Consider the following 26,736-nt stretch of genomic DNA (forward strand, 5'->3'; position numbering starts at 1 on the left):
AGGACGCATGACTTTCAACCTTCGTCTCTCCCGAGCCCGTACGGGAGCTGTTGCGATGAGACAAGATAGTAGCTACTAACAATTGGATACCACGAAATTAGGGAGAAAAAAGGGGGTAAAATTCAAAAACAAAACACATCCTCAACACGGGGGCCCCTCAGGGGTGCATGCTTAGTATTCTCCTGTACTCCCTGTTCACCCACGACTGTGTGGCCAAGCACTACTCTAACACCATCATTAAGTTTGCTGACGACACAACGTTGGTAGGCTTGACTACCGAAAATAATGACACAGCCTATAGAGAGGAGGTCAGAGACCTGGCAGTGTGGTGCCAGGACAACAACCTCACCCTCAACATGAGCAGGACAAAGGAGCTGATCGTGGACTACAAGAAAGGAGGGCTGAACACATTCACATCGACTGTGCTGTAGTGGTTCAAGTTCCCTTGTGTCTACATAACCAACAAACTATCATGGTCCAAACACACCAACACAGTTGTGAAGAGGCCACAACAACGCCTATTCCCCCTCAGGAGACTAAAAAGGTTTGGCATGGGTCCTCAGATCCTCAAAGAGTTTCACAGCTGCACCATCGAGAGCATCCGGACTAATTGCATCATTGCCTGGAATGGTAACTGCTCGGCATCTGACTGTAAAGCGCTACAGAGTGTCGTCGGTACGGCACAGTACATCACCTCTATACTAGGTGGTGTCAGAGGAAGGCCTAAAAAATTGTGAACGACTCCAGTTATCCAAGTCATACAGTTCTCTCTGCTACCGCATGGCAAGTGGTACCGGAGCACCAAGTCTAGGTCCAAAAGGCTCAGTAACAGCTTCTACCCCCAAGCCATAAGACTGCTGAACAATTAATCAAATGTCTACCTGGACTATTTGCATTGAACCCCCCTCTTTTTTTTACACTGCTGCTACTGGCTGTTTATTATCTATGCATAGCCACTTTACCCCTACATGTATACTACCGGTCAAAACTTTTAGAGCACCGACTCATTCAATGGTTAATAATAATTTGTACTATTTTCTACATTGTAGAATAATAGTGAAGCTATGAAATAATACATGAAATAATACAAAACTATGAAATAATACATAATTACTCATGTAGTAACCAAAAAAGTGTTAAACAAATCGAAATATATTTTATAATTGAGATTCTTCAAATAGCCACGCTTTGCCTTGACAACAGCTTTGCACACTCTTGGCATTCTCTCAACCAGCTTCATGAGGTAGTCACCTGGAATGCATTTAATTTAACAGGTGTGACTTGTTAAACGTTAATTTGTGGAATTTCTTAATGCGTTTGAATCAATCAGTTGTGTTGTGACAAGGTATACAGAAGATAATAAAGGTAAAGTTTGGTAAAATACCAAGTCCATATTATTGCAAGAACAGCTCAAATAAGCATAGAGAAATTACAGTCCATCATTACTTTAATACATGAAGGTCAGTCAATCTGAAACATTTCAAGAACTTTGAAAGTTTCTTCAAGTGCAGTCGCAAAAACCATCAAGCGCTATAATGAAACTGGCTCTCATGAGGACCGCCACAGGAATTGAAGACCCAGAGTTACCTCTGCTGCAGAGGATAAGTTCATTAGAATTACCAGCCTCAGAAATTGCAGCCCAAATAAATGCTTCACAGAGTTCAAGTAACAGACACATCTCAACATCAACTGTTCAGAGGAGACTGTATGAATCAGGCCGTCATAGTTTGAATTGCTGCAAAGAAACTAAAGGACACCAATAAGAAGAAGATAAGCAATGATAAACAGATAAGATAAGCAAGATAAACACAAGCAATGGACATTAGACCAGTGGAAATTTGTCCTTTGGTTTGGAATCCAAATGGGAGAATTTTGGTTCCAACCGCTGTGTCTTTGTGAGACGCGGTGTGGGTGAACAGATGATCTCTGCATGTGTATTTCCCACCGTAAAGAAGCATGGAGGAGGAGGTGTGATGGTGTGGGGGTGCTTTGCTTGTGACACTGTCTGTGATTTAATTCGAATTCAAGCCACACCTAACCAGCATGGCTACTACAGCATTCTGCAGTGATACGCCATCCCATCTGGTTTGCGCTTAGTGGGACTATAATTTGTTTTTCAACAGGACAATGACCTAACACACCTCCAGGCTATGTAAGGTCTATTTGACCAAGAAGGAGAGTGATGAAGTGCTGCATGGCCTTCACAATCCCCGACCTCAACCAAATTGAGATGGTTTGGGATGAGTCGGACCGCAGAGTGAAGGAAAAGCAGCCAACAAGTGCTCAGTATCCTTCAAGACTGTTGGAAAAGCATTCCTCATGAAGCTGGTGTGGGAGAATGCCAAGAGTGTGCAAAACTGTCATCAAGGCCAATGTTGGCTATTTGAAGAATCTCAAATATAAAATATATTTTGATTTGTTAAACACTTTTTTGGTTACTACATGATTCCATATGTGTTATTTCATAGTTTGATGTCTTCACTATTATTCTACAGTGTAGCAAATAAAGAAAAAAAAACCCTTGAATGAGTAGGTGTTCTAAAACTTTTGACCGGTCGTGTACATATTACCTCAATTACCTCAACAAACCTGTACCTCCCCACAACCTGTACCCCCATGCAACCTGTACCTGCCCCCCCCCCACACACACACATCCTGTACCCCCACCACATCCTGTATATAGCCTTGTTATTGTTATTTTATTTTGTTACTTTAAAACATTTAATTTAGTAAATATTTTTTTAACTCTATTTTTCTTAAAACTGCCTTGCTGGTTAAGGGTTTGTAAGTAAGCATTTCATGGTAAGGTCTACACCTGTTGTATACCTATCTTGATCTAAGATAGGCAGAGCTACCAGAACTAAATCTAAGATAGGTAGAGCTACCAGAACTAAATCTAAGATAGATCTAGTTCTGGTAGCTCTACCTAAGATAGGTAGAGCTACCAGAACTAAATCTACGATAGGTAGAACTACCAGAACTAGATCTACGATAGGTAGAGCTACCAGAACTAAATCTAATATAGGTAGAGCTACCTGAACTAAACTCTATGATAGGTAGAGCTACCAGAACTAAATCTAAGATAGGTAGAGCTATCAGAACTAAATCTACGATAGGTAGAGCTACCAGAACTAAATCTACGATAGGTAGAGCTACCAGAACTAAATCTACGATAGGTGGAGCTACCAGAACTAGATCTAAGATAGGTAGAGCTACCAGAACTAAATCTACGATAGGTAGAACTACCAGAACTACTTTGAGGAATGGTAGCTACTGTAAGTGACAGCGGTTGGTGGTCCCGACCTGCGCAGCATGAGTTTGGGGTTCTTGCTGTCGACATAGTTCCCCATGAGTTCCAGCAGCAGGGTCCTCATGATGTCCGTGTAGTACTCCAGCTTCCCGTGCAGAGCCACCGTCAGCAGGGATGCAAAGTACACCTTGGCCCGGGCGTTGAAGTCTGGACGTCCTTCCAAGGTCTTGATGAACTACACACACAGTGGAGTTTAACAGAATATGCAGTTAATGGTAATCCAGTTAACATAAACTGTGTATAAATCTTTAACTGTAAACAATGGATTTACAGTTTCAGATTATTGCAATCTCTCCATGTCTCCTTTACTTCTTCTGCCCTAATATGGTTTTAGATGAAGGAAAGGAGACAGAAGAGCCAGCCATAGATGCACCATTACAAAGACAGTTAAGTGGTCTGAAGGGGCTTTACATTGATGAGAAAGGTCTTGGAGTTAAGCAGGTTAGAGAACTGGTTGAGGGCCTGGCCCACGATGGCCTTCCGTGCCTCAGGGATGTCCAGCTTGCCTGTGATCATCACATCATTGGCCCCGTCCTTGGAGGGCAGGAAGAAGACGCGGTCCGTGTAGGTCTTATAGTCCAGGAAGGGGATTCGCCCCTCGCTCAGTTCGTTGGTATGGTCCTCCATCTCTATCATCAGGTCTGGGAAGGCAAAGGACAAACGTCTGAGTACCTTGCACATTTTCTCATTCTGAGACTTTTACGCAACACAAACATAAACTACCATATTCGTTACTTTAAATCATGTCTTGATGAAGATACATAGATGTATGGATGTGTAGATGAAGTACGTAATATGAGGTTTAATGAAGTGTAATGAAGACCCTTGGTAGCCTTAGACAATTATGCTTGGTAGCTGTGGTTACAATGTAGTACCTGTGAACTCTTTCTTGCAGCGGTCTCGTACACTCTCCTCCAAATTCTCCAGTTGGTGTTTCACCTTCTCATACTCTCTTTCAGCCTGCTGGCTCTTCCTCCTGTGCATACAACACAATCATTAACATGGGCAGCGCAATGAACAGAGACAAAAACCGACACCAACATGAACACTAACTCATGTAACATTGTACATTTTTGTGTATTGCGCACCATTTGGCTGGCTTGGATCCCTTGACACCAAATGAAGTTGTCACCCCCACATCCATGGAGAAAGGTGGTATGGTGTACTGTCCTGTATGTTGGTAATGGAGAAAGGTGGTATGGTGTAACTGTCCTGTATGTTGGTTATCTAGCCTAAAGGTGGAACTGTATGGTGTAACTGTCCTGTATGTTGGTAATGAAGAAAGGTGGTATGGTGTAACTGTCCTGTATGTTGGTTATCTAGCCTAAAGGTGGAACTGTATGGTGTAACTGTCTTGTATGTTGGTAATGGAGAAAGGTGGTATGGCGTAACTGTCCTGTATGTTGGTTATCTAGCCTAAAGGTGGAACTGTATGGTGTAACTGTCCTGTATGTTGGTAATGAAGAAAGGTGGTATGGTGTAGCTGTCCTGTATGTTGGTAATGGAGAAAGGTGGTATGGTGTAACTGTCCTGTATGTTGGTTACCTAGCCTAAAGGTGGAACTGTATGGTGTAACTGTCCTGTATGTTGGTAATGGAGAAAGGTGGTATGGTGTAACTGTCCTGTATTCTGGTTACCTAGCCTAAAGGTGGAACTGTATGGTGTATCTGTCCTGTATGTTGGTAATGGAGAAAGGTGGTATGGTGTAACTGTCCTGTATTCAGGTTATCTAGCCTAAAGGTGATATGGTGTAACTGTCCTGTATTCCTTGTTATCTAGCCTTAAGGTGTTGTGGTGTAACTGTCCTGTATTCTGGTTACCTAGCCTAAAGGTGGAACTGTATGGTGTATATGTCCTGTATGTTGGTAATGGAGAAAGGTGGTATGGTGTAACTGTCCTGTATGTTGGTTATCTAGCCTAAAGGTGGAACTGTATGGTGTATCTGTCCTGTATGTTGGTAATGGAGAAAGGTGGTATGGTGTAACTGTCCTGTATTCTGGTTATCTAGCCTAAAGGTGGAACTGTATGGTGTAACTGTCCTGCATGTTGGTAATGGAGAAAGGTGGTATGGTGTAACTGTCCTGTATTCAGGTTATCTAGCCTTAAGGTGGTATGGTGTAACTGTCCTGTATTATGGTTATCTACCCTTAAGGTGGTATGGTGTAACTGTCCTGTATTCAGGTTATCTAGCCTTAAGGTGGTATGGTGTAACTGCCCTGTATTCAGGTTATCTAGCCTTAAGGTGGTATGGTGTAACTGTCCTGTATTCAGGTTATCTAGCCTTAAGGTGGTATGGTGTAACTGTCCTGTATTCAGGTTATCTAGCCTTAAGGTGGTATGGTGTAACTGTCCTGTATTCAGGTTATCTAGCCTTAAGGTGGTATGGTGTAACTGTCCTGTATTCAGGTTATCTAGCCTTAAGGTGGTATGGTGTAACTGTCCTGTATTCAGGTTATCTAGCCTTAAGGTGGTATGGTGTAACTGTCCTGTATTCAGGTTATCTACCCTTAAGGTGGTATGGTGTAACTGTCCTGTATTCAGGTTATCTACCCTTAAGGTGGTATGGTGTAACTGTCTTGTATTCAGGTTATCTAGCCTTAAGGTGGTATGGTGTAACTGTCCTGTATTCAGGTTATCTACCCTTAAGGTGGTATGGTGTGGTCCTGTATTCAGGTTATCTACCCTTAAGGTGGTATGGTGTAACTGTCCTGTATTCAGGTTATCTAGCCTTAAGGTGGTATGGTGTAACTGTCCTGTATTCAGGTTATCTACCCTTAAGGTGGTATGGTGTGGTCCTGTATTCAGGTTATCTACCCTTAAGGTGGTATGGTGTAACTGTCCTGTATTCAGGTTATCTAGCCTTAAGGTGGTATGGTGTAACTGTCCTGTATTCAGGTTATCTAGCCTTAAGGTGGTATGGTGTAACTGTCCTGTATTCAGGTTATCTAGCCTTAAGGTGGTATGGTGTAACTGTCCTGTATTCAGGTTATCTACCCTTAAGGTGGTATGGTGTAACTGTCCTGTATTCAGGTTATCTACCCTTAAGGTGGTATGGTGTAACTGTCCTGTATTCAGGTTATCTACCCTTAAGGTGGTATGGTGTAACTGTCCTGTATTCAGGTTATCTACCCTTAAGGTGGTATGGTGTAACTGTCCTGTATTCAGGTTATCTAGCCTTAAGGTGGTATGGTGTAACTGTCCTGTATTCAGGTTATCTAGCCTTAAGGTGGTATGGTGTAACTGTCCTGTATTCAGGTTATCTACCCTTAAGGTGGTATGGTGTGGTCCTGTATTCAGGTTATCTACCCTTAAGGTGGTATGGTGTAACTGTCCTGTATTCAGGTTATCTAGCCTTAAGGTGGTATGGTGTAACTGTCCTGTATTCAGGTTATCTACCCTTAAGGTGGTATGGTGTGGTCCTGTATTCAGGTTATCTACCCTTAAGGTGGTATGGTGTAACTGTCCTGTATTCAGGTTATCTAGCCTTAAGGTGGTATGGTGTAACTGTCCTGTATTCAGGTTATCTAGCCTTAAGGTGGTATGGTGTAACTGTCCTGTATTCAGGTTATCTACCCTTAAGGTGGTATGGTGTAACTGTCCTGTATTCAGGTTATCTACCCTTAAGGTGGTATGGTGTAACTGTCCTGTATTCAGGTTATCTACCCTTAAGGTGGTATGGTGTAACTGTCCTGTATTCAGGTTATCTACCCTTAAGGTGGTATGGTGTGGTCCTGTATTCAGGTTATCTAGCCTTAAGGTGGTATGGTGTAACTGTCCTGTATTCAGGTTATCTAGCCTTAAGGTGGTATGGTGTAACTGTCCTGTATTCAGGTTATCTAGCCTTAAGGTGGTATGGTGTGGTCCTGTATTCAGGTTATCTAGCCTTAAGGTGGTATGGTGTAACTGTCCTGTATTCAGGTTATCTAGCCTTAAGGTGTTATGGTGTAACTGTCCTGTATTCAGGTTATCTAGCCTTAAGGTGTTATGGTGTAACTGTCCTGTATTCAGGTTATCTAGCCTTAAGGTGTTATGGTGTAACTGTCCTGTATTCAGGTTATCTACCCTTAAGGTGGTATGGTGTAACTGTCCTGTATTCAGGTTATCTAGCCTTAAGGTGTTGTGGTGTAACTGTCCTGTATTCAGGTTATCTAGCCTTAAGGTGTTGTGGTGTAACTGTCCTGTATTCAGGTTATCTAGCCTTAAGGTGGTATGGTGTAACTGTCCTGTATTCAGGTTATCTACCCTTAAGGTGGTATGGTGTAACTGTCCTGTATTCAGGTTATCTAGCCTTAAGGTGGTATGGTGTAACTGTCCTGTATTCAGGTTATCTACCCTTAAGGTGGTATGGTGTGGTCCTGTATTCAGGTTATCTACCCTTAAGGTGGTATGGTGTAACTGTCCTGTATTCAGGTTATCTACCCTTAAGGTGGTATGGTGTGGTCCTGTATTCAGGTTATCTAGCCTTAAGGTGGTATGGTGTAACTGTCCTGTATTATGGTTATCTACCCTTAAGGTGGTATGGTGTAACTGTCCTGTATTCAGGTTATCTACCCTTAAGGTGGTATGGTGTGGTCCTGTATTCAGGTTATCTACCCTTAAGGTGGTATGGTGTAACTGTCCTGTATTCAGGTTATCTACCCTTAAGGTGGTATGGTGTAACTGCCCTGTATTCAGGTTATCTAGCCTTAAGGTGGTATGGTGTAACTGTCCTGTATTCAGGTTATCTACCCTTAAGGTGGTATGGTGTAACTGTCCTGTATTCGGGTTATCTACCCTTAAGGTGTTGTGGTGTAACTGTCCTGTATTCAGGTTATCTAGCCTTAAGGTGGTATGGTGTAACTGTCCTGTATTCAGGTTATCTAGCCTTAAGGTGGTATGGTGTAACTGTCCTGTATTCAGGTTATCTAGCCTTAAGGTGGTATGGTGTAACTGTCCTGTATTCAGGTTATCTACCCTTAAGGTGGTATGGTGTAACTGTCCTGTATTCAGGTTATCTAGCCTTAAGGTGGTATGGTGTAACTGTCCTGTATTCAGGTTATCTAGCCTTAAGGTGGTATGGTGTGGTCCTGTATTCAGGTTATCTACCCTTAAGGTGGTATGGTGTAACTGTCCTGTATTCAGGTTATCTACCCTTAAGGTGGTATGGTGTAACTGTCCTGTATTCAGGTTATCTAGCCTTAAGGTGGTATGGTGTAACTGTCCTGTATTCAGGTTATCTAGCCTTAAGGTGGTATGGTGTAACTGTCCTGTATTCAGGTTATCTAGCCTTAAGGTGGTGTGGTGTAACTGTCCTGTATTCAGGTTATCTAGCCTTAAGGTGGTATGGTGTAACTGTCCTGTATTCAGGTTATCTAGCCTTAAGGTGGTATGGTGTAACTGTCCTGTATTCAGGTTATCTAGCCTTAAGGTGGTATGGTGTAACTGTCCTGTATTCAGGTTATCTAGCCTTAAGGTGGTATGGTGTAACTGTCCTGTATTCAGGTTATCTAGCCTTAAGGTGGTATGGTGTAACTGTCCTGTATTCAGGTTATCTAGCCTTAAGGTGGTATGGTGTAACTGCCCTGTATTCGGGTTATCTAGCCTTAAGGTGGTATGGTGTAACTGCCCTGTATTCAGGTTATCTAGCCTTAAGGTGGTATGGTGTAACTGTCCTGTATTCAGGTTATCTAGCCTTAAGGTGGTATGGTGTAACTGTCCTGTATTCAGGTTATCTACCCTTAAGGTGGTATGGTGTAACTGTCCTGTATTCAGGTTATCTAGCCTTAAGGTGGTATGGTGTAACTGTCCTGTATTCAGGTTATCTACCCTTAAGGTGGTATGGTGTAACTGTCCTGTATTCAGGTTATCTACCCTTAAGGTGGTATGGTGTAACTGTCCTGTATTCAGGTTATCTAGCCTTAAGGTGGTATGGTGTAACTGTCCTGTATTCAGGTTATCTAGCCTTAAGGTGGTATGGTGTAACTGTCCTGTATTATGGTTATCTAGCCTTAAGGTGGTATGGTGTAACTGTCCTGTATTCAGGTTATCTACCCTTAAGGTGGTATGGTGTAACTGTCCTGTATTCAGGTTATCTAGCCTTAAGGTGGTATGGTGTAACTGTCCTGTATTCAGGTTATCTACCCTTAAGGTGGTATGGTGTGGTCCTGTATTCAGGTTATCTACCCTTAAGGTGGTATGGTGTAACTGTCCTGTATTCAGGTTATCTAGCCTTAAGGTGGTATGGTGTAACTGTCCTGTATTCTGGTTATCTAGCCTTAAGGTGGTATGGTGTAACTGTCCTGTATTCAGGTTATCTAGCCTTAAGGTGGTATGGTGTAACTGTCCTGTATTCAGGTTATCTAGCCTTCAGGTGGTATGGTGTAACTGTCCTGTATTCAGGTTATCTAGCCTTAAGGTGGTATGGTGTAACTGTCCTGTATTCAGGTTATCTAGCCTTAAGGTGGTATGGTGTAACTGTCCTGTATTCAGGTTATCTACCCTTAAGGTGGTATGGTGTGGTCCTGTATTCAGGTTATCTAGCCTTAAGGTGGTATGGTGTAACTGTCCTGTATTATGGTTATCTAGCCTTAAGGTGGTATGGTGTAACTGTCCTGTATTCAGGTTATCTAGCCTTAAGGTGGTATGGTGTGGTCCTGTATTCAGGTTATCTACCCTTAAGGTGGTATGGTGTGGTCCTGTATTCAGGTTATCTACCCTTAAGGTGGTATGGTGTAACTGTCCTGTATTCAGGTTATCTACCCTTAAGGTGGTATGGTGTAACTGTCCTGTATTCAGGTTATCTAGCCTTAAGGTGGTATGGTGTAACTGTCCTGTATTCAGGTTATCTACCCTTAAGGTGGTATGGTGTAACTGTCCTGTATTCAGGTTATCTACCCTTAAGGTGGTATGGTGTAACTGTCCTGTATTCAGGTTATCTAGCCTTAAGGTGGTATGGTGTAACTGTCCTGTATTCAGGTTATCTACCCTTAAGGTGGTATGGTGTAACTGTCCTGTATTCAGGTTATCTAGCCTTAAGGTGGTATGGTGTAACTGTCCTGTATTCAGGTTATCTAGCCTTAAGGTGGTATGGTGTAACTGTCCTGTATTCAGGTTATCTACCCTTAAGGTGGTATGGTGTGGTCCTGTATTCAGGTTATCTAGCCTTAAGGTGGTATGGTGTAACTGTCCTGTATTCAGGTTATCTACCCTTAAGGTGGTATGGTGTAACTGTCCTGTATTCAGGTTATCTACCCTTAAGGTGGTATGGTGTAACTGTCCTGTATTCAGGTTATCTAGCCTTAAGGTGGTATGGTGTAACTGTCCTGTATTCAGGTTATCTAGCCTTAAGGTGGTATGGTGTAACTGTCCTGTATTCAGGTTATCTACCCTTAAGGTGGTATGGTGTGGTCCTGTATTCAGGTTATCTAGCCTTAAGGTGGTATGGTGTAACTGTCCTGTATTCAGGTTATCTAGCCTTAAGGTGGTATGGTGTAACTGTCCTGTATTCAGGTTATCTAGCCTTAAGGTGGTATGGTGTAACTGTCCTGTATTCAGGTTATCTACCCTTAAGGTGGTATGGTGTGGTCCTGTATTCAGGTTATCTAGCCTTAAGGTGGTATGGTGTAACTGTCCTGTATTCAGGTTATCTACCCTTAAGGTGGTATGGTGTAACTGTCCTGTATTCAGGTTATCTACCCTTAAGGTGGTATGGTGTAACTGTCCTGTATTCAGGTTATCTAGCCTTAAGGTGGTATGGTGTAACTGTCCTGTATTATGGTTATCTAGCCTAAAGGTGGCATTTTGTAACTGTCCTGTATTATGGTTATCTAGCCTAAAGGTGGCATTTTGTAACTGTCCTGTATTATGGTTATCTAGCCTAAAGGTGGCATTTTGTAACTGTCCTGTATTATGGTTATCTAGCCTAAAGGTGGCATTTTGTAACTGTCCTGTATTATGGTTATCTAGCCTACCTGTAGCAGTAGACGGAGACGAGGATGATGAGCAGCATGGGGATGATGACAGCAGGGATGATGATGAAGAGAGGAACCTCATTATTGCTCTCGTAGTGCACAGAGCCCACCACCCACTCGCCATTCCCAAACTTAATCTGGAACACACACAGTTAGCAGCAGGAGCGTTATTATTACCAACACTGGAGATAGAAGAATGCCTTCAAAGCAGTATTGGCAACTGTTAACATTAAGTTGCCCTGACAGACACCAAGTTGCTCTGGATTTATTTTGGCAAGCAGATTTCAATTACTCATCTTTAGGAAACTGCAGATAAGTTAAAAGATAGCAAAGACCGATCCATGCATCTGTATGGTCCCGTGTGTGTGTGTGTGTGTGTGTGTGTGTGTGTGTGTGTGTGTGTGTGTGTGTGTGTGTGTGTGTGTGTGTGTGTGTGTGTGTGTGTGTGTGTGTGTGTGTGTGTATTCTCACCAGCAGGTCCAATGTGTCGGAGCTGGTGTCTCTGCGTCTGCGGTGGCGTTTGGAGCGGGCCTGGGGCTGGCTGGACGGGGGATCCAAGAACAGCTTGTCATCCTGGAGGGCGTTGACATAGCACGGGACATCCCCCACAAACGCCTGGGCCTCTTTGGCTGTCATGGCTTTTTCAAAACCTCGACCCTGGAGGTGGAACATGTTAAGGAATTATTGGACGTATTGTAGGTAACAACATACTGTAACTATGAGTCAGGAGGAACCGGAAAAAACTCAAAGCCCTAGTTGTAGCCTGTAACTAGGTCAGGAACATTCTTGGGCCTAAACATAACATAGTACATTGATGGACCCTATCAGCCTCTAATACTCACAGTGACGACAATGATGGAGGTCTCAGTGATGATCTTCTTGGTGAGGGGGTCAAAGGCAGGGTCAGGGTGGTAGTCGAAGGGCTTGAGCTCCCTCCCCCAGTTGTCCAGCTGGATGAAGGTCCTGAACAAATGGGTCTCAGAGGACCTGTTGACGGCCGGGGTCAGGAACTGGATTACCGTGTTGTTCTTACTCAGAGCCTCCTGGAGGTACTGGGGGAGAAGGAGGGGAGAAGGAGGGGAGGAGGAGGGCTTTAATAAGTAAGCTTTATCATACACCACTTTGTGGGGCCCCATGTCCCTATAAGTACATGGCCCCAAGTCTCTGCCACCTAGGGAGTTAGAGAGGAACAGAGCTGCCACCTAGGGAGTTAGAGAGGAACAGAGCTGCCACCTAGGGAGTTAGAGAGGAACAGAGCTGCCACCTAGGGAGTTAGAGAGGAACAGAGCTGCCACCTATGGAGTTAGAGAGGAACAGAGCTGCCACCTAGGGAGTTAGAGAGGAACAGAGCTGCCACCTAGGGAGTTAGAGAGGAACAGAGCTGCCACCTAGGGAGTTAGAGAGGAACAGAGCTGCCACCTATGGAGTTAGAGAGGAACAGAGCTGCCACCTATGGAGTTAGAGAGGAACAGAGCTGCCACCTAGGGAGTTAGAGAGGAACAGAGCTGCCACCTATGGAGTTAGAGAGGAACAGAGCTGCCACCTATGGAGTTAGAGAGGAACAGAGCTGCCACCTAGGGAGTTAGAGAGGAACAGAGCTGCCACCTAGGGAGTTAGAGAGGAACAGAGCTGCCACCTAGGGAGTTAGAGAGGAACAGAGCTGCCTAACCACATAATCCACTGGAACCTTAATTACCGTATTCAATTTAGCCTCTAAATGAAATGAATAAATTCGCTGCTTATCCTGCCCAAGGCATCAGGGGCAGGAGTCTGCAAGGCCACTACAGCAGCTCTGGGGACAGTGTGTGACATTAAGTCCTCTCTGCAAGGCCACTACAGCAGCTCTGGGGGCACTGTGTGACATTAAGTCCTCTTTGCAAGGCCACTACATCAGCTCTGGAGGCACTGTGTGACATTAAGTCCTCTCTGCAAGGCCACAACAGCAGCTCTGGGGACACTGTGTGACATTAAGTAAATCTGGATTGATTATTTCTGGATGTATCAGAGCTTTTTCTGCGTCAATCTTCCAGGTTAGTTATGAAGAGTCATATGTGATTGAGATAAAGGGATAAAGGGATGGTTTAGGCTATTAGGTTTAGGGCTCTGTCAGAGACATATGCAGTCAGAGACATATGCAGTCAGAGACATATGCAGACAGAGACATATGCAGACAGACAGTGTATAGAGCCCGAGAGAGAGAAACTAACGTCTGTCGTTCGAATGAGACCAAGGTGCAGGATGGTAGGCGTACATTTTCTTTAATATATAAATGTTCACCAAAAAAAAAAAAACAACAACTCAACGAACGAAAAGCTTAGGAGTTGTTACGGATACAGTTATCTTGTGTGTGTGTGTGTGTATCCTGTGTGTGTGTTTCTTTTCTCTCCTTCTCCCCTCACAGGTGAAAATCATCACTCCCCAATCAGTCAACAATCAATCATCAATCAGAAGACACACCTCCTCCTATTTCCTAACATATCACAGTTCTTTCCCCATGGTTTAAAAAACCCATCATTTGTTTGTTCTAGAGCTCAATCTCTCTGTAAATGCCATGTCTGTAGGTCTCTGTGTTTCACTCTCGCTTTGTGTCTTAACCTCTCTTTTGTTTAAGCACCTCATAGCACTTTGTCATCACCTGTGAGTATTGTTTTTGGTTATGGTGTTTGTTTGTTGCTGGTGGGAAAAGGGGGAAACCAAGACAAGTCGCCCATGGGCATACACTACCCTTAGGTGAACTTTGTTAAATACACTAGTTAGAACTGGGCGGACCACCCACTGTATTTTTGGTTAGTTAGTTAGCGGTTGTTAAAGTAGGCTAGTCTAGCTTAGGGGTGTTTTTGAATACTTATTGTTTCTTTCCTTGGGTCCAGCTCAGCCCCTTTTCCTGCTCCCCCCATTACCGTGTGTTTATAAATAAACCTGGAGTTTGACGGTAGATTTCTGTTGTCGTGGTTATTTCGTTCACACTTTTATTTTGTCACAATAATAATTTGCATGAGTTATGTTACGGGTCTCATTACCATCCCCCCTAGACTGTCGGGCCAAAAGGGATTCGTAACATAAGTGCAACCCATGCAACAAACAAAGACAAGATCCCACAACAGAAAGTGGGAAAAAGGGCAGCCTAAGTATGATCCCAATCAGAGACAACGATTGACAGCTGCCTCTGATTGGGAACCATACTCTGCCAAAAAAAACAAAGAAATAGACAACATAGAATGCCCACCCAAATCACACCCTGACCTAACCAAATAGAGAAATAAAACGGCTCTCTAAGGTCAGGGCGTGACAGAAACTGTATATTTTTGGGGTTAAGGTCTGATGTTATTGAGTTGGCAGCACAGTATGTCACAGCTTGCCAAATGCTAAGGAAGGAAACATATTATTTTGTATTTTCTCAGTGTATTATAAGTAATAGACAATATAAATGCACCAGTCATTCTATTTATTTGTTATATATTTATTTTTTATTAGTTTTATATCTACTATTCTTATTGTTGTCACATATTTTGTATACAGTGTATTTGGAAAAAGTATTCAGACCCCTTGACTTTTTCTACATTTTGTTATGTTACAGCCTTATTCTAAAATGTATTACTTAAAAAATATATATATTCATCAATCTACACACAATACCCCATAATGACAAAGTGAAAAACAGGTTTTGAGATAAAAAAAAAAAAAAACATTTATAAAAAAAACAGAAATAAGGAAGTATTCAAACCCTTTGCTATGAGACTTGAAATTGAGCTCAGGTGCATCCTGTTTCCATTGATCATCCTTGAGATGTTTCTACAACTTGATTGGTGATTTGGAAATACACGCACCTGACTATATTAGGTCCCACAGTTAACAGTGCATGTCAGAGCAAAAACCAAGACTTGAGGTCGAAGGAATTGTCTATAGAGCTCCAAGACAGGATTGTGTCGAGGCACAGATCAGGGAAAGGGTACAAAAAAAATCTGCAGCATTGAAGGTCCCCAAGAACACCGTGGCCTCCATCATTCTTAAATGGAAGACGTTTGGAAGCAGCAAGACTCTTCCTAGAGCTGGCCTCCCGGCCAAACTGAGCAATCGGGGGAGAAGGGCCTTGGTCAGGGAGGTGACCAAAAACCCGATGGTCACTCTGACAGAGCTCCAGAGTTCCTCTGTGGAGATGGGAGAACCTTTAAGAAGGAATCCCTCTCTGCAGCACTCCACCAATTATGCCTTTATGGTAGAGTGGCCAGATGGAAGCCACTCCTCATTAAAATTCACATGACAGCCCGCTTGGAGTTTGCCAATAGGCACCTAAAGGACTCTCAGACTATGAGAAACAAGATTCTCTGGTCTGATGAAATCGAGGTTGAACTATTTGGCTTGAATGCTAAGCGTCACATCTGGAGAAAACCTGGCACCATCACTATGTTAAAGCAGCATCATGCTGTGGTGGTGGTAGCATCATGCTGTGGGGATGTTTTTCAGCGACAGGAACTGTGAGACCAGTCAGGATCGAGGGAAAGATGAACGGAGCAAAGTACAGAGAGATCCTTGATGAAAACCTGCTCCAGAGAGCTCAGGATCTCAGACTGGGGCGAAGGTTCACCTTCCAACAGGACAACGACCCTAAGCACACAGCCAAGACAACGCAGAAGGGGCTTCGAGACAAGTCTCTGAATGTCCTTGAGGGGCCTGCCCGAGACCACACTTGAACCCAATTGAACTTCTCTTGAGAGACCTGAAAATAGCTGTGCAGCGATGCTCCCCATCCAACCTGACAGAGCTTGAGAGGATCTGCAGAGAAGAATGGGAGAAAATCCCCAAAAAGGTGTACAAAGCTTGTGGTGTCATACCCAAGAAGGTGCTTCAACAAGGGTCAGTAAAGTGTCTGAATACTTATGGAAATGTGGTATTTCGTTTTTTATTTTAAAATAAATGTGCAAACATTTCTAAAAACCTATTTTTGCTTTGTCATTATGGGGTATTATGTGTAGATTGATGAGGGGAAAAACAATTTAATCCATTTTAGAATAAGGCTGTAAAGTAACAAAAAGTGGAAAAAGTCAAATGGTCTGAATACTTTCTGAATACGCTGCAAGTATCACTTCGCTTTGATAACTTTGACCTTGTCCTTCATGGCAATTAAGCACATTGAATATTAATATGAGAGCGAGGCAGAGAGAGAGAAGCAGAGAGAGTAAGAGAGAGAGACAGGGAGAGAAAGAGGCATCGAGAGAGAGAGACAGAGAGAGGCAGAGAGAGAGAGGCAGAGAAAGAGAGTCCATACCTCAGGAGGAGTTATGCCGGACCACTTGTCAGCCGAGGCCTGGACCCTCATGATGGCGTTCTGAATTAGGTCAAACCCAGATCCAGTCACCACGATGGTCCTCCCACCACTGAAACAACATCACCATCACAAAGGGACAAAAGGTACAGTTTTAACCCACTGCTCACATTCACATTTCATCTACAGAAGAGATATCACATTGAAGCTACCAACTGGTATCTGGAGATGAAGCCAGGTGTGTTGGAAATGGAATGCCATTAAACTATACTCTAGGGTACACTTTATTGGGTTTAGACAGGTGGCATCATTCTAACCCGGCGCTTCTCAGTGCAGATGGAGTTGACGTGCTATCTGATGTGAGACAATGTGGAAGCCTCGAGAATAGCCTCTTGTCTCGAGGACTGGGACTCACCACACAAAGCTTCCCTTGGGGTGGTGGTCCAGGATAGTGGGGTTCTCCCAGAACTGGAAGGCTGTGGGGACGGCCGTGGTGGTTCTCTTCCCATACTTTACTGTCACCGTGAGCAGGTCAGAGGGGACCTTATCCGCCCGGTACTCTCCCATCCTGCAGGTGATGGCTGCACCAAATGTCTCCCTGCAGACAAGGACATGGTCAGCCAGCGACACAGACCGCTCAGCACTAGGGGTCAACCGGGGTCACGGTGCACAGGAGACTAACATGCCAGAACCATGACAGCTAAGTCAATACAGGGCTTTCTTATTAAAGAAAATCATGCCCATATTTGAATGCAACCCCCAACCCTAACCTGCTTGATAGTTCTGTATTCACTTTAGCTTACAACACTTTTTCTTTTGCTCGTTGTCATGCCAAAGAATTGGCTGAAAGCCAACACATACAGATCTAAAGACCAGACAACCGCAACCCTTCTTGACACTGGTTCCCTTCAACAGGATGCAACAGTACTTACACAGTGCACACCACCCCCCCAACGGTGACGGCAATGTCCTCCCTGGTGGCTGTGTCCAGGTTGAAACCAGAGATGGTGATGACCGTCCCCCCGGCCTTGGAGCCGTTGGCGGGGTGAACCGAGCGGGCGATGGGGTCCTGGAGGATCAGGTAGTAAAAAACACTCATCATATTCCTGTCTCATCTCTTCCCCCACAAGGCTTTCAAAATGCACACACACCCACACACTTCGCATTTCCTTCATTTTGCTGAGTAAACAGTTAGGGGGGGGGCGGTCCCCCGTGGGGAAGCATTAGCCGTGCAAGATATAAAAAAGGCAGTGAAATTGCTCCAATGTACCCTGTTAAGGCACCAGAGGAAATTGAGTCGCCGTATAGCACCTTGTTAAACTATTATACACACAAATCAATTTCATCTTATCGTACTGAGCATTATCTGCCAGTGTGGCATTACCAGAGTAGTTCATTCAACAGAACATTCATGAATTGTATTTGGATATTACACTTAAACGACATGCCCTTCATGCGGGCCGATAAGAAGCTCTGTAATACAGCGTCTGTATAGCTGTGAAATTGAATGGTGATAGCATAACCAAATCATGTCAAAGCATTTTCCACTTCAAGAGTCCGCCCTCTCATCCTGAAGTGAAGGAGTGTTATTGAAGTGAAGGAGTGCGGTAGGTTTGTTACCCGGTATGTGAAGAAAGCAGATGACGTTCCTCTCTTCCCACCCTCTACCTCCACCTCCACCTGGCCCCAGTTTGTACTCAGGGGTTCCAAGGGCCCGATCTCACACACCACGCTGTAAAACAGAGAGACAGGGAGGAAGACTTAGATATTATATTTAGACATTCTAGATTACATTTCAGATTGAAATCTACTGTTGAGAGGACCACATCCATCATCGTCTATTGTGACAAGGGGACAGCGGTGACTGGGTTGCCAGTGTATGTTACCTGGTGGAGACGGCGTATTTGTTCTCCTGATGTATACAGGGGACCCCCACCACACTGATGGCCTTGATGTCCTCCTTGTGGATGCCCAGGTTGGAGCCCTTGATGGTGACAGAGATGCCCCCCCCCACGGGCCCGTAGCGAGGGATGATCTGGGAGGGGGATTGGGGAACAGATTTAAGATGACAGTGTATAGAGTGGCTTACAGAGTAGCACCAGGAAATAAGCCACAAACACATGCAGAATGTGACCCCACAGTCTGTGAAAAGATTGCGTTCAGGACTGTAGCTCGTCCAGTCTTTAGAAAATGAGCATTGATCAGAGGTACCCCTTTAAATAGCAAATAACCAGTCTGTTAACTGATCCAGTTGTCAGTAGCAGTCAATGAAGTGATCATTAACATGCCTAGTCAGTCAGTGATAATCAAAAGTCGATATTATTGCAGGTTCAAAGATAAGTTATTAGTATATAGTTAGGAGATAACTACTGTACTGTGGGTGCTACTCACGTCAGTGATGTGTGGGTCAGGGCATTCTGTACCCTGGTCATTAGTACACAGCTTCTCATAGACGCACGACTTCCTTTTGACACACCACACACACCTGTACTTAGGGTCAGCGTTCTTACACAGGCTGCAGTCCTCACGGCCCAGCGAGCAGCTATATAGGGTCACTGTGAAGGAAGGTAAGAGGGACGCCTTGGAATGTCAAGACTATTCTGTCATTTCATTTACATGACACTGGTCATCGATAGTACAAGGTCTGATATGATGTTTGACCAATTCACTTAGACGATTGCAAAAAGTATTGCGTTAAATGTGTCAATGTAAATGTGTCAAATAAGTCATTTATGTCCACATGGTCCTTTGGGACATTGTCAACAGAGTTGCATAAAGATGCACCCTTTACCATTCAGCGTGCTGTCTATTTTCTTGCCCGACTGTTTATCCTTCACGTAGAACAGAACGTTGGTCTCCTGTGACTTATCCAAGGAAAACTAGAAACGGAGAAAATAATGAATTATTAATACAGTTTGTGAAAGAAGTGATTAATGACTTCACATTTCCAAAACGTGCCAGATAAAAGTTCTCATTTTACATTTAAGTAATTTAGCAGATGCTCTTATCCAGAGAGACGTACAGGAGCAATTAGGGTTAAGTACCTTGCTCACGAGCATAGAGCATATAAGTACCTTGCTCAAGAGCATATAAGTACCTTGCTCACGAGCATAGAGCATATAAGTACCTTGCTCAAGAGCATATAAGTATCTTGCTCAAGATCATAAAGCATATAAGTACCTTGCTGAAGAGCATAGAGCATATAAGTACTTTGCTGAAGAGCATAGAGCATATAAGTACCTTGCTCAAGAGCATAGAGCATATAAGTACCTTGCTCAAGAACATATCGACAAATTAGTCACCCTGCTCCAGGACTCGAACCAGCGACCTTTCAGTTACTGTCCCAACATTCTTAACCACTAGGCTACCTGTCGTTCCATACACACTCCAAAATAGCTGAATAAATCAATGTATGAAAATAATGTTGCTGGAGGCGGGTCCCCACCTCTCTGTAGTACTTCTAAGATGTTTTCCAATCACACAAAATCCACAGTTTGAGGATGTTAAAATAACATTAGGATTGTTTTCCATGAGGGGGTGCTATAATATCAAACTGACACAAACCAGTTAACGTAAACAAACAATACAATATCATGACCCAGCAACACATGATCAACCCTTTACACCTTTTAGAAGTGGTGAAAGCTACAATTGACAGGTGTGGTGCAATAAGAAGCACTGACATACGTTAAAACCGTTGAAGCTGTAGAAGGAGCCATCTTCAGACCTGACGTCCTCCTCCATGTTACTCATCAGCTCTGTGCCGATGGTGAACACCCGGTCCTAGGGAGGAAGCAGAGGAGCAGAGAGTTAACAAACTTCATACATGAGCAGTTATCAAGGCCTCATCTCAACCATACTATAGTCTGATTCATAATTAACTAGCGCCTACTGTTTTTGAATTGTTTGATAACAGCTATAAAGCTATATAACAGCTATATAAGACATTATCTTTTTTTCCAGTACCTGGTAAACATCCAGGTTGATGCCCTCGAAGCCGATGGTGGTTTTGAACCCCACAGGAATGAGCACAGGATCAGGGTTCTCGAACTGGGGACATCTTGCCCCCTGAACACAGATGGAAATACTACATTTTGAGCATTTGTATTTATGGCTTTAGTTATTCGACGGACAAACTGTCATCCAGACTGATCATTTATCAGTTGGCATGCATCTGCTGACTTACAAACTGATATTCCATACAAAAACACTCATTGACTCTTAGCATACATGCAATGTACATTAGGCCTGTTTAGTGGAGCACCTAGCTACCTGTCTGTGTTTGATGATTTGAGGGCCCAACACAGTGTCGTCCTCGTCCCGGCAGGTGTGGTCCTGGGTATTCCACTGGCAGCCCCATGGGCTGGCCACACACGACAAACATCTGACACGCACACGCGCGCACACACACACACACACACACACACACACACACACACACACACACACACACACACACACACACACACACACACACACACACACACACACACACACACACACACACACACACACCAGGGAGGCAATCTCTTTTTAAAACATGTAAATCCATGATAGTATTCCTGTAACAGTAAACCTATATTGTTGATGGTAAATATATATCTGTAACCTGATAAACAAAGCCCATTTATCACACGCTTCCTCCAGATGAAAAAACAGCCCTCGAAGCAGCAAAAGAGAAAACACATATACCTATGAGATCGACTTTCATTTTTTGATTAATGAAAAGGAAACTGAAGCAATTTCCTCTGGTTGGTAATAAAAAAGGGGGGAAATGCAAGAGGTGCATTCAATCCCAGTATCATTCATGCATCACACAGAATGTACACACAGAAACCTTTCTCTCATTTGTGCACATGCAGCTATTCATTTCCATCAAGGTTGTCGGCACTAAAACCCAGTGAGTCTGGTCAAAGGGAGAGTACAGAGAGTGGGATAGGACTGTGTTTCAATGAGAGGGTACAGTCCAGTAGGAGAGTACAGAGTACAGTAGGAAAGTACAGTCCAGAGAGTACAGTCCAGAGACTACAGTAGGAAAGTACAGTCCAGAGAGTATAGTAGGAGAGTACAGTCCAGAGAGTACTGTAGGGAAGTACAGTCCAGAGAGTACGGTCCAGAGTACAGAAGGAGAGTACAGTTCAGAGAGTACAGTCCAGAGAGTACAGCCCAGAGAGTACAGTAGGAGAGTACAGTCCAGAGAGTATAGCAGGAGAGTACAGCTTAGAGAGTACAGTAGGAGAGTAAGGTCCAGAGAGTGCGGTCCAGAGAGTACGGTAGGAGAGTACAGTCCAGAGAGTACAGCCCAGAGAGTACAGTAGGAGAGTACAGTTCAGAGAGTACAGTCCAGAGAGTACAGCCCAGAGAGTACAGTAAGAGAGTACAGTCCAGAGAGTATAGCAGGAGAGTACAGCTCAGAGAGTACAGTCCAGAGAGTACAGCTCAGAGATTACAGTAGGAGAGTAAGGTCCAGAGAGTACAATCCAGAGAGTACAGTAGGAGAGTACAGTCCAGAGAGTACAGCCTAGAGAGTACAGTCCAGAGAGTACAGCCTAGAGAGTACAGTAGGAGAGTACAGTCCAGAGAGTACAGTAGGAGAGTACAGTCCAGAGAGTACAGTCAAGAGAGTACAGTAGGAGAGTACAGTCTGGGAAGTACAGTCCAGAGAGTAGAGTCCAGAGAGTACAGTCCAGAGAGTACAGTAGGAGATTACAGTCCAGAGAGTACAGACCAGAAAGTACAACCCAGAGAGTACAGTAGGAGAGTACAGGCCAGAGAGTACAGTAGGAGAGTACAGTAGGAGAGTACAGTAGGAGAGTACAGTAGGAGAGTACAGTCCAGAGAGTACAGTCCAGAGAGTACAGTCCAGACAATACATCCCAGAGAGTACAGCCCTGAGAGTACAGTCCAGAGAGTACAGTGAGTACAGTCCAGAGAGTACAGTGGGAGAGTACAGTCCAGAGAGTACAGTGGGAGAGTACAGTCCAGAGAGTACAGTGGGAGAGTACAGTCCAAAGAGTACAGTGGGAGAGTACAGTCCAGAGAGTACAGTAGGAGAATACAGTCCAGAGAGTACAGTGGGAGAGTAAAGTCCAGAGAGTACAGCCCAGAGAGTACAGTGGGAGAGTACAGTAGGAGAGAACAGTAGGAGAGTACAGTCCAGAGAGTACACTAGCAGAGCACAGTCCGGAGAGAACAATAGGAGAGTACAGTCCAGAGAGTACAGTAGGAGAGTACAGTCTGGTGAGTACAGTCCAGAGAGAACAGTAAGAGAGTACAGTAAGAGAGTCCAGTCCAGAGATTACAGTAGGAGAGTACAGTCCAGAAAGTACAGTCCAGAGAGTACAGTAGGAGAGTACAGCCTAGAGAGTACAGTATGAGAGTACAGGTCAGAGAGTACAGGTCAGAGAGTACAGTCCAGAGAGTACAGTCCAGAGAGTACAGTCCAGAGAGTACAGTCCAGGGAGTACAGTCCAGGGAGTAGAGTAGGAGTATACAGACCAGAGAGTACAGTCCAGAGAGTACAGTAGGAGAGTACATTCCATAGAATACAGTCCAAAGAGTACAGTAGGAGAGTACAGCCCAGAGTGTACAGTAGGAGAATACAGTCCAGAGAGTACAGTCCAGAGAGCACAGTCCAGAGAGAACAGTAGGAGAGTACAGTCCAGAGAGTACAGTAGGATAGTACAGTCTGGAGAGTACAGTCCGAGAGTACAGTGGGAGAGTACAGTCCGAGAGTACAGTGGGAGAGTACAGTCCAGAGAGTACAGTCCAGAAAGTACAGTCCAGAGAGTACAGTAGGAGAGTACAGCCCAGAGAGTACGGTATGAGAGTACAGGTCAGAGAGTACAGTCCAGAGAGTACAGTAGGAGGGTACAGTCCAGAGAGTACAGTAGGAGAGTACAGTCCATAGAATACAGTCCAGAGAGTACAGTAGGAGAGTACAGCCCAGAGAGTACAGTGGGAGAGTACAGCTCAGAGAGTACAGTCCAGAGAGTATAGCAGGAGAGTACAGCTTAGAGAGTACAGTCCAGAGAGTACAGCTCAGAGATTACAGTAGGAGAGTAAGGTCCAGAGAGTACAGTCCAGAGAGTACGGTAGGAGAGTACAGTCCAGAGAGTACAGTAGGAGAGTACAGTAGGAGAGTACAGTGGGAGAGTACAGTCCAGAGAGTACAGTAGGAGAGTACAGTCCAGATATTACAGTAGGAGAGTACAGTCCGGAGAGTACAGTCCAGAGAGAACAGCAGGAGAGAACAGCAGGAGAGTACAGTCCAGAGTACGGTAGGAGAGTACAGTCCAGGGAGAACAGTAGGAGAGTACAGTCCAGAAAGTACGGTAGGAGAGTACAGTCCAGAGAGTACAGTCCAGAGAGTACAGTTCAGAGAGTACAGTAGGAGAGAAGAGTGGGAGAGTACAGTCCAGAGAGTACAGTAGGAGAGTACAGTCCAGAGAGTACTGTAGAAGAGTACAGTCCGGAGTGTACAGTCCAGAGAATACAGTAGGAGATTGCAGTCCAGAGAGTACATTAGGAGAGTACAGTAGGAGAGTACAGTAGGAGGGTACAGTAGGAGGGTACAGTAGGAGAGTACAGTAGGAGAGTACAGTAGGAGGGTACAGTAGGAGAGTACAGTAGGAGGGTACAGTAGGAGAGTACAGTAGGAGAGTACAGTAGGAGAGTACAGTAGGAGAGTACAGTCCAGAGAGTACAGTAGGAGAGCACAGTCCAGAGAGTACAGTCCAGAGAGTACAGTAGGAGGGTACAGTAGGAGAGTACAGTAGGAGAGTACAGCCCAGAGAGTACAGTAGGACAGTACAGTCCAGAGAGTACAGTCCAGAGAGAACAGTAGGAGAGTACAGTCCAGAGAGAACAGTAGGAGAGTACAGTAGGAGTACACTCCATCGAGTACAGTGGGAGAGTACAGTGGCAGAGTACAGTCCAGAGAGTACAGTAGGAGAGTAGGGTCCGGAGATTACAGTCCAGAGAGTACAGTCCAGAGAGTACAGTGGGAGAGTACAGTAGGAGAGTACAGTCCAGAGAGAACAGTAGGAGTACACTCCAGCGAGTACAGTGAGAGAGTACAGTGGCAGAGTACAGTCCAGAGAGTACAGTAGGAGAGTAGGGTCCGGAGATTACAGTCCAGAGAGTACAGTCCAGAGAGTACAGTCCAGAGAGTACAGTATGAGAGTACAGTAGGAGAGTACAGTGGGAGAGTACTTTCCAGAGAGTACAGTAGGAGTACAGTCCAGAGAGTACAGTCCAGAGAGTACAGTCCAGAGAGTACAGTATGAGAGTACAGTAGGAGAATACAGTCCAGAGAGTACTTTCCAGAGAGTACAGTAGGAGTACAGTCCAGAGAGTACAGTAGGAGAGTACAGTCCAGAGAGTACAGTCCAGAGAGTACAGTTCAGAGAGTACAGTAGGAGAGAAGAGTGGGAGAGTACAGTCCAGAGAGTACAGTAGGAGAGTACAGTCCAGAGAGTACTGTAGAAGAGTACAGTCCGGAGTGTACAGTCCAGAGAATACAGTAGGAGATTGCAGTCCAGAGAGTACATTAGGAGAGTACAGTAGGAGAGTACAGTAGGAGGGTACAGTAGGAGGGTACAGTAGGAGAGTACAGTAGGAGAGTACAGTAGGAGGGTACAGTAGGAGAGTACAGTAGGAGGGTACAGTAGGAGAGTACAGTAGGAGAGTACAGTAGGAGAGTACAGTAGGAGAGTACAGTCCAGAGAGTACAGTAGGAGAGCACAGTCCAGAGAGTACAGTCCAGAGAGTACAGTAGGAGGGTACAGTAGGAGAGTACAGTAGGAGAGTACAGCCCAGAGAGTACAGTAGGACAGTACAGTCCAGAGAGTACAGTCCAGAGAGAACAGTAGGAGAGTACAGTCCAGAGAGAACAGTAGGAGAGTACAGTAGGAGTACACTCCATCGAGTACAGTGGGAGAGTACAGTGGCAGAGTACAGTCCAGAGAGTACAGTAGGAGAGTAGGGTCCGGAGATTACAGTCCAGAGAGTACAGTCCAGAGAGTACAGTGGGAGAGTACAGTAGGAGAGTACAGTCCAGAGAGAACAGTAGGAGTACACTCCAGCGAGTACAGTGAGAGAGTACAGTGGCAGAGTACAGTCCAGAGAGTACAGTAGGAGAGTAGGGTCCGGAGATTACAGTCCAGAAAGTACAGTCCAGAGAGTACAGTCCAGAGAGTACAGTATGAGAGTACAGTAGGAGAGTACAGTGGGAGAGTACTTTCCAGAGAGTACAGTAGGAGTACAGTCCAGAGAGTACAGTCCAGAGAGTACAGTCCAGAGAGTACAGTATGAGAGTACAGTAGGAGAATACAGTCCAGAGAGTACTTTCCAGAGAGTACAGTAGGAGTACAGTCCAGAGAGTACAGTAGGAGAGTACAGTCCAGAGAGTACAGTCCAGAGAGTACAATAGGAGAGTATAGTAGGAGAATACAGTCCAGAGAGTACAGTAGGAGAGTACAAAAGGAGAGTACAGTAGGACAGTACCGTCCAGAGAGTACAGTAGGAGAGTACAGTCCAGAGAGTACAGTCCAGAGTACAGTAGGAGGGCTAGTTAACTCACGGTGTGCTCTCTGCTTTCCTCACAGTAGCTGAACAGTTGTAGAAATTGAACTCCCTAGTGGCCAGCTCCACTGACTCGTTCACAAAGATCTTAATGGGCACCGCCACGAAATCTACAGGCACAGAGAGGAACAGGGTGAATGAGTGTCATTGTGATTGGTGACGATACAGGTTGTAGTGAATGTAACATATACAAAAAACAGCCTTCAAGGTCAATGAAAGAAAGCAACAGAGTAGGGCCAGGAGTGTTTTCTTGACCACCTGTCCTGACCAGGAACAACTCTGGGCTTTAAGAAGCTACAGCTCAAAGTTTCTCTTGTTCGGGTCATGTAGTCAGGAACAGCTCCTGGCCTTACTGCAGTGCCAGTGGAGACTGAGGGTGATGACCTACCCTGGTGTTCAGGTGTGGATGGTAAGGAGACAGGGTTGGGCAGGGCACAAGTGACCTGGCCAGAGGACATGGTGGCGTCACTCATAGAGGAGGGGAACACACAGCACAGACGGTCTGTCTGCCCGAAGGAGGGGAGGGAGGGCACGTTGATCTCCACCTAACAGAGAGAGAGAGAGAGAGTCGGAGAGGCATCGAGAGAGGGAGGTGAGAAAAGAGAGAAAGAGTGAGAAATAGAGAGAAT

The 26,736-nt window shown here is 44.7% G+C and overlaps 1 protein-coding gene across 2 annotated transcripts in view; it reads right to left on the reverse strand.

Annotated features, from left to right (window-relative positions):
• The window catches only part of LOC135556547 (plexin-B2-like), a 270,152-nt gene that overhangs the window by 19,524 nt on the left and 223,892 nt on the right, over positions 1-26,736 (reverse strand). For both annotated transcript variants that reach the window (XM_064989839.1, XM_064989841.1), the window contains 18 exons: positions 26,496-26,652; positions 26,106-26,217; positions 20,795-20,906; positions 20,489-20,590; positions 20,210-20,305; positions 19,314-19,401; positions 18,914-19,077; positions 18,409-18,557; positions 18,143-18,254; positions 17,455-17,591; positions 16,938-17,120; positions 16,526-16,634; positions 12,102-12,311; positions 11,731-11,916; positions 11,260-11,396; positions 4,186-4,286; positions 3,722-3,951; positions 3,304-3,485 (listed from right to left, as the gene is read on the reverse strand). In XM_064989839.1, coding sequence (XP_064845911.1) covers positions 3,304-3,485; positions 3,722-3,951; positions 4,186-4,286; positions 11,260-11,396; positions 11,731-11,916; positions 12,102-12,311; positions 16,526-16,634; positions 16,938-17,120; positions 17,455-17,591; positions 18,143-18,254; positions 18,409-18,557; positions 18,914-19,077; positions 19,314-19,401; positions 20,210-20,305; positions 20,489-20,590; positions 20,795-20,906; positions 26,106-26,217; positions 26,496-26,652 — 2,567 coding nt within the window. The remainder of the gene's footprint in view (positions 1-3,303; positions 3,486-3,721; positions 3,952-4,185; positions 4,287-11,259; positions 11,397-11,730; positions 11,917-12,101; positions 12,312-16,525; positions 16,635-16,937; positions 17,121-17,454; positions 17,592-18,142; positions 18,255-18,408; positions 18,558-18,913; positions 19,078-19,313; positions 19,402-20,209; positions 20,306-20,488; positions 20,591-20,794; positions 20,907-26,105; positions 26,218-26,495; positions 26,653-26,736) is intronic.

This window comes from Oncorhynchus masou, chromosome 15, assembly GCF_036934945.1.
Source record: "Oncorhynchus masou masou isolate Uvic2021 chromosome 15, UVic_Omas_1.1, whole genome shotgun sequence".
NCBI lineage: Eukaryota > Metazoa > Chordata > Actinopteri > Salmoniformes > Salmonidae > Oncorhynchus > Oncorhynchus masou.